Consider the following 14,493-nt stretch of genomic DNA (forward strand, 5'->3'; position numbering starts at 1 on the left):
AAGTCAAGTATCTTATGAAAAGGTTCAGTGAGCAGATGAATTTCCTGCAGCTCAGTAGAACCTGTTCCTGGTCTGTTGATTAAATTATGAAGACATAAGGTCTGACGTAGAGGTCCACTGGCAGTGTGCCCAGTGTCATAAGTCCAGGGCAATGGAGTAAGCAGTCATAATTAATGGGAATTAAGGTATTAAAAAGTCTTAAACATCGTTATGTACTAATAGTTGAAAATACTGACCCATTGCCCAGTTTTTTTTTTTTTTTTTTTTTTGAAACTCACATTTTTCTAAACAGGTTTCACTTCTGCAAACCTTTACCTACTTCTTTACCAACATGCAGCTCAGCACAACAGTTAATCTCACATCCAGAATGCTCTAATGCAGCAGACCAGACCAGAGCACCTCTATGTTTCAAGTCTGTTTAAGTGACTTTTGGGTTCACATTTTGCCTGGTACCTCAGTTTGGCCAGACCTGGTCTTAGTAGTTCCTGGTGGTTCCAAACGTCTTCCATTTCACAATTACTGAGGCCACTGGGAAGTTTCACTCTGATCTCTGACTCACAGTTTTCTAACAGAGGTCTCCAGGGAGTTCACTGGAGTTCATTGGTCCTGACTTGCAGCGTGAAGTGTAGGGCCTCATACACACGGGTGTGTGTCTTTCTAAACCCCATCCGATCAGTTCAGTTTCCTACAGGTGGACTCCAGTCAACTTCTACACACATCCCAAGGATGCTCTGCAGACAAGCAAAAAGAATATATTTCCTATTGTGCATGGTCTGCATTAAACATAACAAAATATTTCTTTGGTTTGGAGTAATGACATGTATTTATTGTTTATTCAACCTCGTAGTCACCTCAATCAAATATAGAGGTCCAGTTTATGGACCTCATTTATAAGGTGAGAAGAAAGGAAACATAATTATTTTTAGTCAAACAGCAGTGACGTGTGCAGGACATCAAACAGTGAAGAGGTACAGAAACGTCAACACATCAGCTGATGTCGTGTCCTTTAAAGACGCCTGAGGAGGTTTGTTTTCCACAGGTGAGTCAATAACTCACACCTTCACTGTTTGACGAATACACTGAGAAAATATATTTAGCAAAAAAGCAAATATGATGTTTGTTTATTTGGGTTTGTGTGTGTGTGTGTGTGTGTGTGTGTGTGTGTGTGTGTGTGTGTGTGTGTGTGTGTGTGTGTGTACACCAGCTTCCAGGAAACCATATCTGTATCACAGCATCACACACACACACACACACAACAGGAACTTCACAGGAAAAGATTGAATTGATAATTAAATAACTGAGAATAACAAGATAACACAGGGCTGTATTAATTTGATAACAAAAAACATCCAGTGAGTTGCATTAAAAGTAAATATTTGAACATGAACTTCCTGGTGAAAGAAGTGACATGTTATGATGATGCAGCGCCATCTGCTGGAGAAACAGCCACACATTCAGAATAAATGAGTTTATTATACAGATAGTTTGATCCCCTCATCAGTATGAAGTCATTAAATAATATAATACATGTTAAACAAGTGTATCTAAATAAAATACATTGTACACTCTATGTAGTCATAAGTTAATTTAAGAGCTTGTCAATGTTTTTGTAGCTTTTCTGGTTTTTCTATTTACGTGAATTTAACAAAGCTGGTTTGTGATTGTATTTGATGTTCATCAGGAAGAGAAAGGACAAATTTGATTTCATCAGTAAGTGAAGTAAGAAAAGTGAAAACCCTCCACAAATCGCTCATGAAACTGCTTCTTTAAGCTTCATATTTTCCCAGGAAGCCTCAAATAAAAACACCCGGAACAGGTTTAACAAAGTGCTACATACTATAGGTAATAAACAAATACAAAATAAAACAACTTTAAATATTCTAACATGAAATAATATCAATAAATAGCTGCTGTTTTTACAGCCAAGGACAGACTGTGAGACATCAGGTCCCTTGACACAGACATGTAACGCCCCACCCCCAACACCTCCCACTGCAAGACATTTATGTCTCATTTTGTTGTCTTTTGAGTCTCTTTGTAGTTGTTTTTACATCACATTATAACACTGACTGTGTTCATTTCACGCCACTTGGTTGTTTTGTGTCTGTTTTGTGTATTTTGTCATCATTTTATGTTTCTTTGTGGCTAATAATTGTAGCTTTGTGGTGTTTTATTGGCATCTCTTTGTAGTCAAATTGTGTTTGTTTTGACTTGTTTGCATGGCTTTGTGGTTATTTGACTTTCCAGCAAGAAGTCACTTCATATAGAAGCTCAGTCGGGAGGGCACCATGGGGGGTCTTTGCCACCCCTCGGGCTGTGCCTCTGCAGCAGATGTGTGTCGGCCCCTGAACCCGGAGCAGTAGTGCGTGCAGTTTGCAGAAGTAATGTGAAGACCTTACACTGCAAGCCACAAATAGTTCACAAAGTGCCACTTCCCAATTCGTACATTTCTGTGAAATGAAGTGTGATGAAGTTGAACAGACTCAGCATGATTAATCCATAAAATGCTCAGATGTTGTTTCCACCGATGTCTGGAGTTTCAGTTTCTACGAGGATGTGTTGCTAATGACCTTCCTCTTACGTAGAGACACCAGGTCGTAGAACGGGTCCTTGGTCATGCTCGCCCTGCGAAAGAAGATTCAGACGACGTTTGAAACTGAAAGATCATCAAGAACAGTGGTAGTAGTAGCTTTTTCATTTTTTCGTGCCCATACAGTCATTGTCCCTCCCAGCTAGTTCTGCAACTCATGATTATTTACATTATTGGTTCATTTCTTGGTTATTTTTTTTTATTATTCCACTGATGGTAAATTAGTTAATAAAATGTCAATAAAATGAAAATACTGTTTCATGGGAACCTGCAGATGTTTGGTATTTTTAGCTGCAGATGTTCATGCCCAAAACCCAAGGTGACATCTGGATTAAACTATCATAAATGAAATGAAACTATTATTAAAACTGATCAACTAACCGATTAATTGACTAATTGTTTCAGCATTATTGTGAACTCCAGTGATGGCCCTTAACATTAATACTATTTCTCCTACATCCACACAAACCAGTAGGAGACATTAGTGCAGCGACAAGGACGTGATCCCTCACCAGCTTCCCACCAACGAACAGTTATGTTTGTTTAAACACACAACAAACTAAAGGTAGAGAGCTCAGCAACAGACCCACGGAAAATCTCTTGAATTTGCCTAAATTAAAGCATGAGAGTCGGATGGTTAGCTTAGCTTAGCACAAAGACTGGAAACAGGGGGAAACAGCTAGCCTGGCTCTGTCCAAACGAGCACCCCTAAAGCTCAAGCACAATTTACTGTTGGACTATTTCTTGGCTCTGAGGAAACCAGCTGAGTCTCCAGAACGTTACTGGTCCCAGTCAAGTAATAATCCAGCACAAAACCTCCTGTATAAACGAGCTGCAGCTTTAGATGTGACTGTAGCCTTCCTGATCTTTGCTGCTGGTTTTTACTCTTTTCTGATCCTGTGTTCCAGCTTCAGCCTTGACGAGCACTGGCTCACAGAGGCACATGTCCTCCCACGTGTTCTCCGCAGCATCAGCAGCTCTCACCTGATTGCGTGGATCCAGTTGTCCCGCTCTTCCGTGCTGGCCGCGCTCAGCTTATAGGACTGGTGTTTACCCTGCACCACTCGGCCTTTGTTCTCCGTCTTGCAGGCCTTGATCTTTTGTCCTTTGGGATTATATAACTCCAGACAATACTGTTCAAACACAGACACACATGTGGCACCATCACTGTATGTGCATATGCTTTCTGTTTGTTTTAACAGTCCTCTGATAGCCCTGTGACTCACTATTTTCAGCACTTGTGTGAGAAATCTAGCAGCTTCTGTGTGATTCATGAAGTTGTGTGGCTGCAAAAAAAATGTGTGTGGAGGCTCATCACTCCCTTCATTCACTTCACAGCAAACGTAAATAATACTGTACCGGTTTGCTTGTGTCTTGCAGCTCCCTGACACACAGGTTCTCCAGAGGGATAATCCCGATCGGGTCTTTATCCTGGAGGAAGAGACGGATATTATACAGACAGACCCCACCTTTTAACCACAGGAAGCATGATTGACATTTGCATATTTTGTTGTCAGTGCAGTTTCCTTGGCAGCAGAGAGACAGATACTCACTGTGGTGTACTCAAAGTAGTACAGGCAGCTGTCTGTCAAAATAAACCACCTCCTCTTCCAGGTTTTAACACGGCCACCTTCCACAAAGACAAACAACAATTTACTGAGATGTAGTAATCTCACCTGAAAGCCTGCAATCTACTCAGTGTGCTACAAACATAATCATCTCACCCATTTTAAGGAGCCAGCCCTCTCTGTCTGGATTAAAAAACGTCAGCGTGAGGTCGTTCCCATCGTCCTCTGGGATTTTAAACGGCTCGCTGCGGATACTCGTGTACAGTTTCTGGAAAACAATTGAAAGCAGAAGAAACATCAACTAAAATCAAACTATATACTATAAACTATAGACTATATACATTGTTAACATTTTATTTTATATTTTAGCTTAAAAAACTGCAGTAAAACTCCAGAGGATTAAAGACAATGAAATAATAATAATAAAAAAAACAAAAAAACACTGGAAATAAATGAAATGAAATTTAATTAAAAATTTTAATGTATCTTTCTTTTGCCTCTCTTTTATTTTTATGCCTTTGTGTCAGCAACAGTCAGAGCGGCAGGCATTATGTTTCGGGTTGTCCGTCTGTCTGTCCCATTCTCGAGAATGCTAAATCTCATTACACCTTGAGGGAACTTTGGCACAAATGTTTGGACTCAAAGATGAACTTATTTGATTTTGGTTGTCAAAGGTCAAAGTCACGGTAACCTCACAAACCATGGTTTTGGTCTCTTGAATGTGATATCTCAAGCCCACCTGGAGGGAATTTGCTTAGATTTGGCACAAACATTCACCCGGACTCAAGTATGAAGTGATTAGAATTTGGTGGTCAAAGGTCAAAGATCGAGGTCAAAAAGACTGCTGGACGTTATTCACTGCTGTAACTCAGGAAGAGGAGATTGTGACCATATTTGCTGCAGGTTGGCAGGTTGGTTTTGTAAATTGGTGGCGTGATTTGATCCCATGTGGGATGGACCACATGTTTGGTACGACGCAGAAATGAAAAACAACAACAACAAAACAAATGAAATGTGCGGCCGCTGACCGTGAGCAGCTCGGTGGGCAGGTCTTTCCCGTTGTTGATGCCACTGTTCATGGAGAAGAATCGCTGCAGACTGGGTTTGTCTTTCACATTGGGGTTGTGGAGACTCGTGTTGAGCATGATGATGGCAAAAGACAGGATGTAGCAGGTGTCTATTGCACACACACAGAAGACAGAAAACCACAGTGTTTCCTTCAGCCGTGCATTGTTATCACTGCTTCAGCTGCATACATTCAAAATTGCAGCCATTTGTGTGAATGCTGCCTGAGGAAAAACTCTTCTATTGAACAATCTGTGAACGATGACTTGTCTCCTATCATCATCAATCAGGTGAGACGAAGCCTACTGTGTTCGTACCTGTGGACTGGAAGACCCCTGGGTTACAGTCACAGTAGCGAGTTGCAAACGCCTCCATCATCCTGTCAATCTTCTGAGCTTCTCCCGGGAGACGAAAGCTCCAGAGGAACTGCCTGTGAGAAAAGGAGGAGGAGGGGTGTAAGAAAAAACACACACACGCACACACAAGAAGGACGATTTCCACATCGTCAGAAAAACATGACTGCAGGCGAAACTGCTGCAACATTTCTCACAGACTTTATCTATTTATTTGAGTTATTTATTTTTAAAGCAAACCTCAGCGCCTGCACCAGATTCAGGTCTGAGAATTCATGCAAGTCCACGAAGGCTTTCAGTATCTTCAGATAAATCTCCTCCCTGTGTGAAAAGAAAATAGGAAATAATCATCATCTGGACATCTGGACCAAAATCCATTTCTAAACTGCTTATTAACATTTAAAACTTAAGTGAAGACGTTCCCCATTCAGTTGTTTGAATAAAGACTATGAAGCATGTGTTTCTACTCAGTAAAAATGACATTATAAATGTTGGTAAATTAATAAGTAAGAAGGTAAGTTAAAGAATCAGCTAAATATACCAAGTATTAAAATTAAAAGTACTAACTATGTTATAAAAAAAAAAGCCTCCTCTGAGTGGTATGTTACTATGCATTTTATTATTGAGTTATTATTACTGACGAATTCATGTGTAAGCAGCATTTTAATGCTGTAGGTGCCCCAGAGAGGCGCTATACTTTTAACTTCTTTGTTTATTGTTGGGTGGTTTAATCCTCAACAACTCATTTAATAAGCTGCTGGTATGCTGTGTGTGTAAAGTCATCAGCACAGTATCAACAGCTGTCAGATGGATGTAATGCGATGTAAAGAAATGTAGTGGGAGCTGAAGTATAAAGTAGCATATAATGAAAATACCCAGATAAAGAACGAGCACATCGATACTGAACCGTAGTTCTGTACTCCAGTAAAAGTGCTCAATGATATTTCCAGATCAGTTGTGTCAATGTTGTACCTCTCTCCCAGAAAATTTCCGATGGCGGTCTTGTTCAGTCCCTCCTCTTTGTAAAGGAACTCGGCCACTGACTCTGCTTGCCATTCCAGCAGGTCGTTTTCAACCAGGTAATGGACGCCCTGCAGGAAGTCAGATTTGTATGAAGAGCATTCATTTGGAAATCAGGGGCATGCAAATCGGCAATGTCCCTGCTTACACACAAAAACTTTATATACTTCATGTCAAGTGGTTGTTCAGACTGTAATAGAGAAGAATCTTTAAAGTTAAATCTTCAGAGGTTTTATTTGTGTCTTTCAGCTTACAGGGCAGGGAATTGTGTTTAAATCAAAATCTTCATTAGTCATATCACACACCGGGAAAGTTTTATTATTCTCCTTTAGAGTCACTGCTGCCATTAATCACCAGAGCAGGAGATAAGAAAGGTTGAATGAATATTGCATGCTGTTAACTCTCAATCTCAATGGGTGTTCAGAGCCAAAACATCAAAATATGACCCTTTATTCTGAGTGCGTACTCCTGCTAAGTGCCTCTTCAAATCAATTCCACTTAAAGGCACCCTTAACCCCCCTTAAGAAGTCTTAAAGCTTCTCTTCCGCCCACTCGCACAAGTCCTCGGGTCTGAGCACAGACCAGGGCACAGGCTGAGGGACTCAGAGTTTGTTTTTTTTTTTTTTTTACCGGAGATGCAGACAGATAGAGGTTGTTGTGGTGAACTGGAGCTTCTGCCCCACTTCAGGGAACAGGATGTGGGTTTTCTCGCTATTGCTCATCCTCTGCGCCTGTGCACTGTGCACTGTTTGCACTTCTGCACATCACACACACACACACACACACACACACACTCCGCTCAGTTCGACACACATCAGCTGTCTGTGGAGTTGTCTTGCTGTCATCTTGCTCTCAACCTTCAGATGAAGTGGAGCTGAAGTGAGTGAAAGTGTACTTTCACCTCATGTACCTTTACTGTGGCTCAGGGTAACCAGAATAATAATAGAGTTTCCGTATGAACTGTTAAATAAATGGCATGTGACCTGTCAGAACTGAAGATGGTGTTGCACATTTAGAGAGAGCTCTGCAAATGTTCTGTGCACTCTGTCTACATGCATATGGGTGACCAAATGAAAGATTTAGTCTGATGGTCAAGTGAGGCTACAAACACACACTTTTCAACATGCAGCACAGGTTATATTGAGCTGTGTTGAAACATCAAATGACGAATAGTGGTTGTGTCAAAAACTTTCCAACCACTGCAGTTTAAAGACACTAGAGCAACACGTAAGACCTTCATAGAAAGAAATAAGTCAAATCCATGACCATTAAATCCACTTTTCCTGTTTATAAACATAAATATATGTGTGTATATTGTATATATTTATATAAAAACTCACCATTTTGGGGTCCATGTTGAATTTCTTTTTCCCACGTAAGAATCTTCTGTTCTTCACAACCTTTTTACTGCAACAAAAGACAAAAAATGTAAAATTAAAAATAAAAACCTTTCATTATAAACTAATATATTGTGTCATTGTTTGTATCAGAAACTGACTACATGTCCTCTTCTTTTTACCACATATATAAACTTTCTCTATAAAGTTTTGTCTATTGTGAAACTGGTATTCTTTATGTATGTTTGGACTTCATGTAATATATTTGTAAATGTGTGCATCGTACTCTATCTAGTTTAGTATTAAGTTGATGAGTCTTGCAGGTTGGGTATATTTATATGCATGGCATGAAATAATAAAGAAACATCAAACTCAAAACCTTCAAATGTTAATCAAATTCATATAATCATATATATATATATATATATCATATAATAATAATCAAATGAATCATTTCACTTGGCCAGTAGTTTAAAACACAAATTATTCAATTGCTAATGTGATGGTATTCAGAGAAACTGCTAATTCTCATATTTCAGAAGTGTAAATCAGAAATGATTTGGTATTTTGACTTGATAAAGATGACCAAATACATTATTAAACAACTATCAAAATGGTCATCAATTAACCTTCCATTAATCTGTGAGTAGTAGCTTAGTAGTATATTTTCTAAATTACTAAGGGTGTATTTTATCAAGTGGTGGGTGTTGGAGGTTTTGGGATTTAGTGGGGGCAGCAATACTGAGAAACTGTAGTTGTGATGCCAGTAAAACATTTAGAAGAAAAAGTGTCACTCACATATGATTATCTCTGTCTGAGAGCAACAGCAAAAGCAACAGGAAGTCCAAATATGCAGACAGCCACATGCACATCACTCTCAAAATGTCGCAACACCATTCTGTCTAAATTCGTTCTGTCACAGTAAATGTGTTTTGTTATGCCTAGAGTTTCACAGCACAGGCCAGCATAGCCAGACCATAAACTTAGATATACTGAATAACACTGATAACCAATTAAAGCTGTTTGCAGTTTAAATAGTTAGTAATTTAGTGAAGTCTGGATCTCTGTATTCGTTAACTTGACCACCATAGGTCCAATCACTGGACACAGTATCTAGGTTTCTGCGTGTATGGTTGAAACCACTATAGTTATAGATTATGTATAAAAAGTTGAAACAGTTATAAGTACAGTTGTTAGCTAAAATGAATGTATTAGTAGTTAGCTAAAAGTATTAGCAGGTGAAATAGTTAGTTAAAGGTAATGTATTAACAATAGTTACTAAGCTAAACATATTAACAGCTGAAATAGTTAGGTAAAAGTTATAGTTAGCTTAAAGTATTAACAGTTGAAATAGTTAGGTAAAAGTTATAGTTAGCTTAAAGTATTAACAGTTGAAATAGTTAGGTAAAAGTTTTAACAGTTGAAATATAAGTGATGTATTAAGAGTAGAAATAGTAGGCTAACAGTTAAAACAGTTTGGTATAAGTACTGGTTGAAACAGTTAGCTAAAAGTAATGTACCACTGCTATATGTGAAGCATTTTTTTTAAAAGGTCAAGTATATAACTAATTTTAGTAACAGGTCCAAGGACGAAATGCTAAAATGTGCAGAGGCAGCACCTGAAGGACAGTGTTCAGAAACATTGCAACAAAATTGATTGCATGACTTTGGGAAGTTGAGCATTATGGTGTGTGGGACTCCAAACTGCATCAAAATGTCACTTAAGTAAGAGGAAGATGCTGCTGACTCATTGAAGAGGTGTTCTAAAAATTTCCTTATACTCACTTCTGCTCCTTCTGTTCAGAGCTGTTGATTTCTGGCATGATGTGATTGATCTCCAGCCTGAGCTTCTGTGAGAGGAAGTTGAGAATGAGAACTGTGATGTTAGCTTGGGAACAAGGTTTGATGTTACGTCACAGACACCCTTACACTCAATTGCAGGCTATGTGACCGTGGCTATTTGTCCCCTACTGTTAAGAAAATAACCTTCATATCTCTATTAGAGCTTGGTGAATGAAATGCCTTTGTGTGCTGTGAAAAACTCTGCTCAGGCTGCCAGGAGTGGGCGCATGGAAAAGAATAATGATGTACTCTAATGTAAGACCTTGGAAAAAAAAATATACTCATTACAGTACCTGGATGTCATCCAGCAGCTCAAACTTGTGAATCTTGATGGTTTCACTCGGCCTTCTCTCCGCCTGGGTGAGTTTCGGTGGGGCTGTGAGGCAATAAAAAGCATCAACACTGGGACAGTTCAGGATGGTGGCTTATACTTGATGCAGCAGTCAGTACATTCAAGCAGTGTGGACACAACAACTTCATTCACACCTACGCTTGCTCACACAGACCAGAACGCATCACAACTTTATACTTCACTGGTTAGAGAAGTCGTCAATGAACGAAAGAAGGAAAAAAGGCTTGAAAGAGCTATCTCTTCCTCTTCTAATGAATGATTGACTTGCCAACAGTCTGATCTATTCCTGTCAGAATTTATGTTTGCAGAGTTGCTTATGCAGTTCAAATATTGTGTGTATATAAAGTAAATGAGGACTTATATATAATATCAGTTATCAGCATGATGTCATCCACTGTGCCAAAGTGACATAAATGTGATTAAATTCCATGTTACTCAATGCTCACCCACTTAAAGTAATTCAGAAGGTTAGTCTATAAAACCACTTGTATAAAAGTTCATCAAACGTTTTTAAATATGACTTGTTATTAACGTGATTATTTGTGGATGGTTTTATTTGCAGCATAATAGTGAAATTTAGGTTTGGTTGTTGGTTGTTTAGGTCTCAAATGATGCAAAGGGTGAATAACATAAAAACAAATTTACAAGCAGATGCTTTGGTCAATATCACTGAACAGTTTGTCACCCACAAAATCTAAATTAGCAGCATTTTATTGAGTTGTACAGACAAATGGTGTGACTTAAAACATCTCTAAATCATCCAACAACCTTGGTATTTGTGTTTGAGAAACAGCTTATTAAGTATAGTAATATAATAGTAATATAGATAATAACAATAATAACAACAATACAGATAATAACAATAAAAACGTACCTTTCCCCCAAAGGAAGCTGTCTTTTCTGCATATGGCCATATTGTTGATGGTGTAGAGCGACTGAACGTCTGCACAGGAAACAGAGTGTCAGAGTGAAAAAAGGGCCGGCGCTGCCATTCTGAGAGCTGTGACACTGACAGGACTCCGACCTCACTCAACAGCCCCTCTTACAACATTTCAGATGACGTGCATGGCAAAAATGTTGACATGTGGACCGTGCGTGAGGACATTTCTTCACGAAACACAAATCTCATTCATATGCTGCACAGCTGCTACTATTATTACACCACAGTACACCTATTATTTCTAATACTAGTTCTCCAAAAGCCACAACTGCTACTCATGTCATACTCACATTACAAAGTGCCTTACAAAAAAACAACTGAATAAAAAGTATAGTAATAGAATAAACTTGACAAAAAAAGGAAACATAAATGGAGCCATACTAATGTCACTGAACAATAAAGCTCAGTGGTTTGGTAATTTGTTTTTTACACTCATGGCACAGTACACAACACACATAAAACACACCTCAACAACTGTAATGTTGTATCAATTGTATAATGATGCTGTCAGTTTGACGATGCAACGTCTTCAAGTATCAACAAAGTCCAGCTGCCCTCGATTCAACTTTTATTGGATAACCATGACCTGGAAGACGGAGAATCTTCACACACGTGTAAGATTGTTTGGTGGAGGTACATGCTCTACTGAATGCCATTCTTGTTTTCATTGTTTTCATTGTTAATTATTTACTGGATTAACTGATTGATTGTTTGGTTTGTAAAAATTCAGGAAATAGTGAGAACTACTGTCACAGTTACCCAGAGCTCAACGACACCGTCACAATGCTTTTATTGTCCAAAGTTCAAAATTATTCTAAATATTCAAAGTAAAAGCATCAAAACTGTCACATTTGTACATGTGAAACAAAATGTTTGTCACATCATTTCAGCTCTACCTGAACATACATATGGGTAATTTACTCTGTAACAAAGCATCAAATTTTACAAGCACTTCATATGATTTGTGTGCAAAAATCTTAGTTACTACATCAGTAGAAAGATAGTTGAGTTAAAAACTACAATATTTCCCTCTGAAATGTGGTGGAGTAGAAGCACCTCCTTCTCAGTTATGGTCCGCCACTGATTATTACAGATGTTTTACATGTAAGCAGCATAGTCATCGTGTAATTGGTTGAGGTGGAGCTAGTTTTCACTACTTCATATAGTGTTGGGCAGTTTTATTTATGACACTATATTATATTTTACAAACTGATCATATGTTTGTGTACAGTATGGAAAGTAAAAAGTATAATACTTGGCTTTGAAGTGGTTGAGTATAAAGTAAAAAAAAATGCAAAGTAATGTACTTGTCACAGCGGCCTGTTACTGTACCATTGACACAGGGCTGAAGTTACCATGCTGTCTGTTCTTAAAGAAGTGCTGGCTGACATTTCTTCTTCTTCAGCAGGAAGGAAACAAAACCTGTACAAAACATTTCTAAATATGAGGCCCCACCTAGTGGGGTTTTATATACCCTAACACCTCAGACAGTGTTGATACTGACTGACTAGTATATATTTGTAAGAATGAAACAGAAGAGGTCATTCAGTATGATTCATAGTTAGGTTAAAAGGAAAAGACTAGTTATCTTCAGTATTTTTGTTACTGTCAACTCTGCCCTAATTTATTCCCACAGAATATATGAAAACATCTGATCAATAATATATTTGTTGTTTAAAAAACGCTCAGTAATTTCCTAAAGGTAGCAGGACGGTTTATAAGTGATAAATTACAGTGTGTGTAAATAAATCTTAACACAGCACTTTAAAGAAAGAGTTATAAAGGGGAAATGAAAACACCCCCCACAAAAAAAGGAAGCAAAAATGTCCATGCGAAAAATATTTTCTAACACAATGCTCAAAATCACCCCCTATTTATAGTGCACACATTTACAACATTTGAACATTTACTGTAATTGTATTTAAGTGTCTGAATTCAGTGTGTGTACATTTCTCCACAGTGTTTCACATCTTAACAAAAACTCTATGGTCCAACAGCACAGCACGTACACTACACTGCTTTGTGATAACAATCGCACAATGCATTTTATTGCTATTTCATAATATCTTTGATTTACAGAAAATGAACGTGCGCCTCAGCAGTTGTCAGTGATGAAACAAAATCATGATGATTAGTGTTTGTACTCTTGTGAGTCTGTTATATAGGCGGCTGTGAATGAGTGATTTCAGACACAGCTGATGACTGGTTAAGCCAACATGTTGTCTTCAACCTTTATTTAGCTCCATTCATCAGCTGATCTAACTCACTCCATATCATTACCTTTGGAGTAATAACCACAAATTGTATAAATATGTTACCAGCTATGAATAATTTGACCCCGTGTCAAAAAAAATCAACTGGTCAGGAAATTATTTTTATATTCTTGACTATGCAAGTCAGTCATCAAATGCGCGCGTGGGGGTTAGTTGTATGTGATCGGTCAGATATATTTTAAACTTCATGAGTCAGGATCAGTGTGTATTTTAAAGTAGATTTGCACTTTGAGCAGGATGTGAGTTTATTGTGAAACATAAGAGAAACAATTGTCACTCGGTGCAAATCTTAGTTTCATTTCACAATAAATCCTTGATTGAAGAATGAAAGGTTTGGTTTTAAGTGGCATCTTCATTTTCATTTACATTAATGCGTTAATGCTATTTAAACTGCACTCCAGCTGTTAAGACTGCTCATTTATGACCGTGTTTTTACACGTATAAGAATATCATCTCTGTGCGTGTGAAAACATTTATCCTGCCCACAAAGACAGTCAAAGACAATATTTGAGTAACATTAATACATATTTTATTTCTAAGTTTTAGCAGCTGAGAACAACAGTGTCTAAGTTAGTTAGTTAATCATCTAATTTACTTTTGTGTTGCCGCAGCTCAGACTGAGATAAAATGAGACTCTCCTCACAAACTATGTCAGTCCACACTTAAAAAAAGCAGCCAGCACAAATAAGCCTGACAGTGCGTTCTCAGCTCGATTGTTCTGAGTTCACTCTTATCAAATTGGACCCGTTCCTCCCGCTGCCAATCATCAGGAGTGTTTATTATTACACAAGGTAATCTTCCAGCTGCAGCCTTTCTTGTCTGTAGTGCTTTCATCCTCCTGTAATGGCGTCTATCATTGTGTCCATAATGAGGAATGAATTGTTCACACAGTTCTATATATAGGAGGATAGTTTGTGATGAGACAGGCTTGCTAGAACGTTGATCACAAATTAATTACTGTATGGGGCTAATGGGTACAGGCAGAGGGGTTCAAGAGGTCAAGGTGTACCGGGGCCAGAGCCTCTGTATGAAGTGGCTCTGTATAAGACAGTCAATGCAAATGCAAATTAACAGCAAAGAGACACAAATGACCACAAACAGTGACAAACAAAGAGAAACAAATCAACCAAGGACGTACAACCAGACACAAAAT

At 38.3% G+C, this 14,493-nt stretch overlaps 1 protein-coding gene across 1 annotated transcript; it reads right to left on the bottom strand.

Moving 5' to 3' along the window:
* Positions 1–1,319: 1,319 nt before the first annotated feature.
* Positions 1,320–11,126, bottom strand: LOC111217501 (cytohesin-2-like). The gene is made up of 13 exons (XM_022739398.1): positions 11,002–11,126; positions 10,069–10,151; positions 9,719–9,783; positions 7,937–8,003; positions 6,549–6,667; positions 5,817–5,897; positions 5,541–5,653; positions 5,187–5,335; positions 4,315–4,426; positions 4,144–4,220; positions 3,950–4,021; positions 3,575–3,723; positions 1,320–2,625 (listed from the first exon to the last, which is right to left on the bottom strand). The coding sequence occupies exons 1-13, from the start codon at positions 11,039–11,041 to the stop codon at positions 2,547–2,549; spliced, it is 1,206 nt and encodes a 401-aa protein (XP_022595119.1). The 5' UTR covers positions 11,042–11,126; the 3' UTR covers positions 1,320–2,546.
* Positions 11,127–14,493: the final 3,367 nt, after the last annotated feature.

Source organism: Seriola dumerili, unplaced genomic scaffold (genome assembly GCF_002260705.1).
Source record: "Seriola dumerili isolate Sdu_G_001 unplaced genomic scaffold, Sdu_1.0 BDQW01000044.1, whole genome shotgun sequence".
Classification (NCBI taxonomy): Eukaryota; Metazoa; Chordata; class Actinopteri; order Carangiformes; family Carangidae; genus Seriola; species Seriola dumerili.

What these genes read in the sequence shown, in the direction of transcription:
- LOC111217501 (XM_022739398.1), bottom strand. Translation starts at nt 11,041, where the DNA reads ATGGCCATATGCAGAAAAGACAGCTTCCTTTGGGGGAAAG. An exon ending in GGAAATTTTCTGGGAGAGAG is followed by an intron (nt 5,898 to 6,548) that starts GTACAACATTGA and finishes CTTTTCACACAG; the next exon opens with GGAGGAGATTTATCTGAAGA. An exon ending in AGGGGTCTTCCAGTCCACAG is followed by an intron (nt 5,336 to 5,540) that starts GTACGAACACAG and finishes TGTGTGCAATAG; the next exon opens with ACACCTGCTACATCCTGTCT.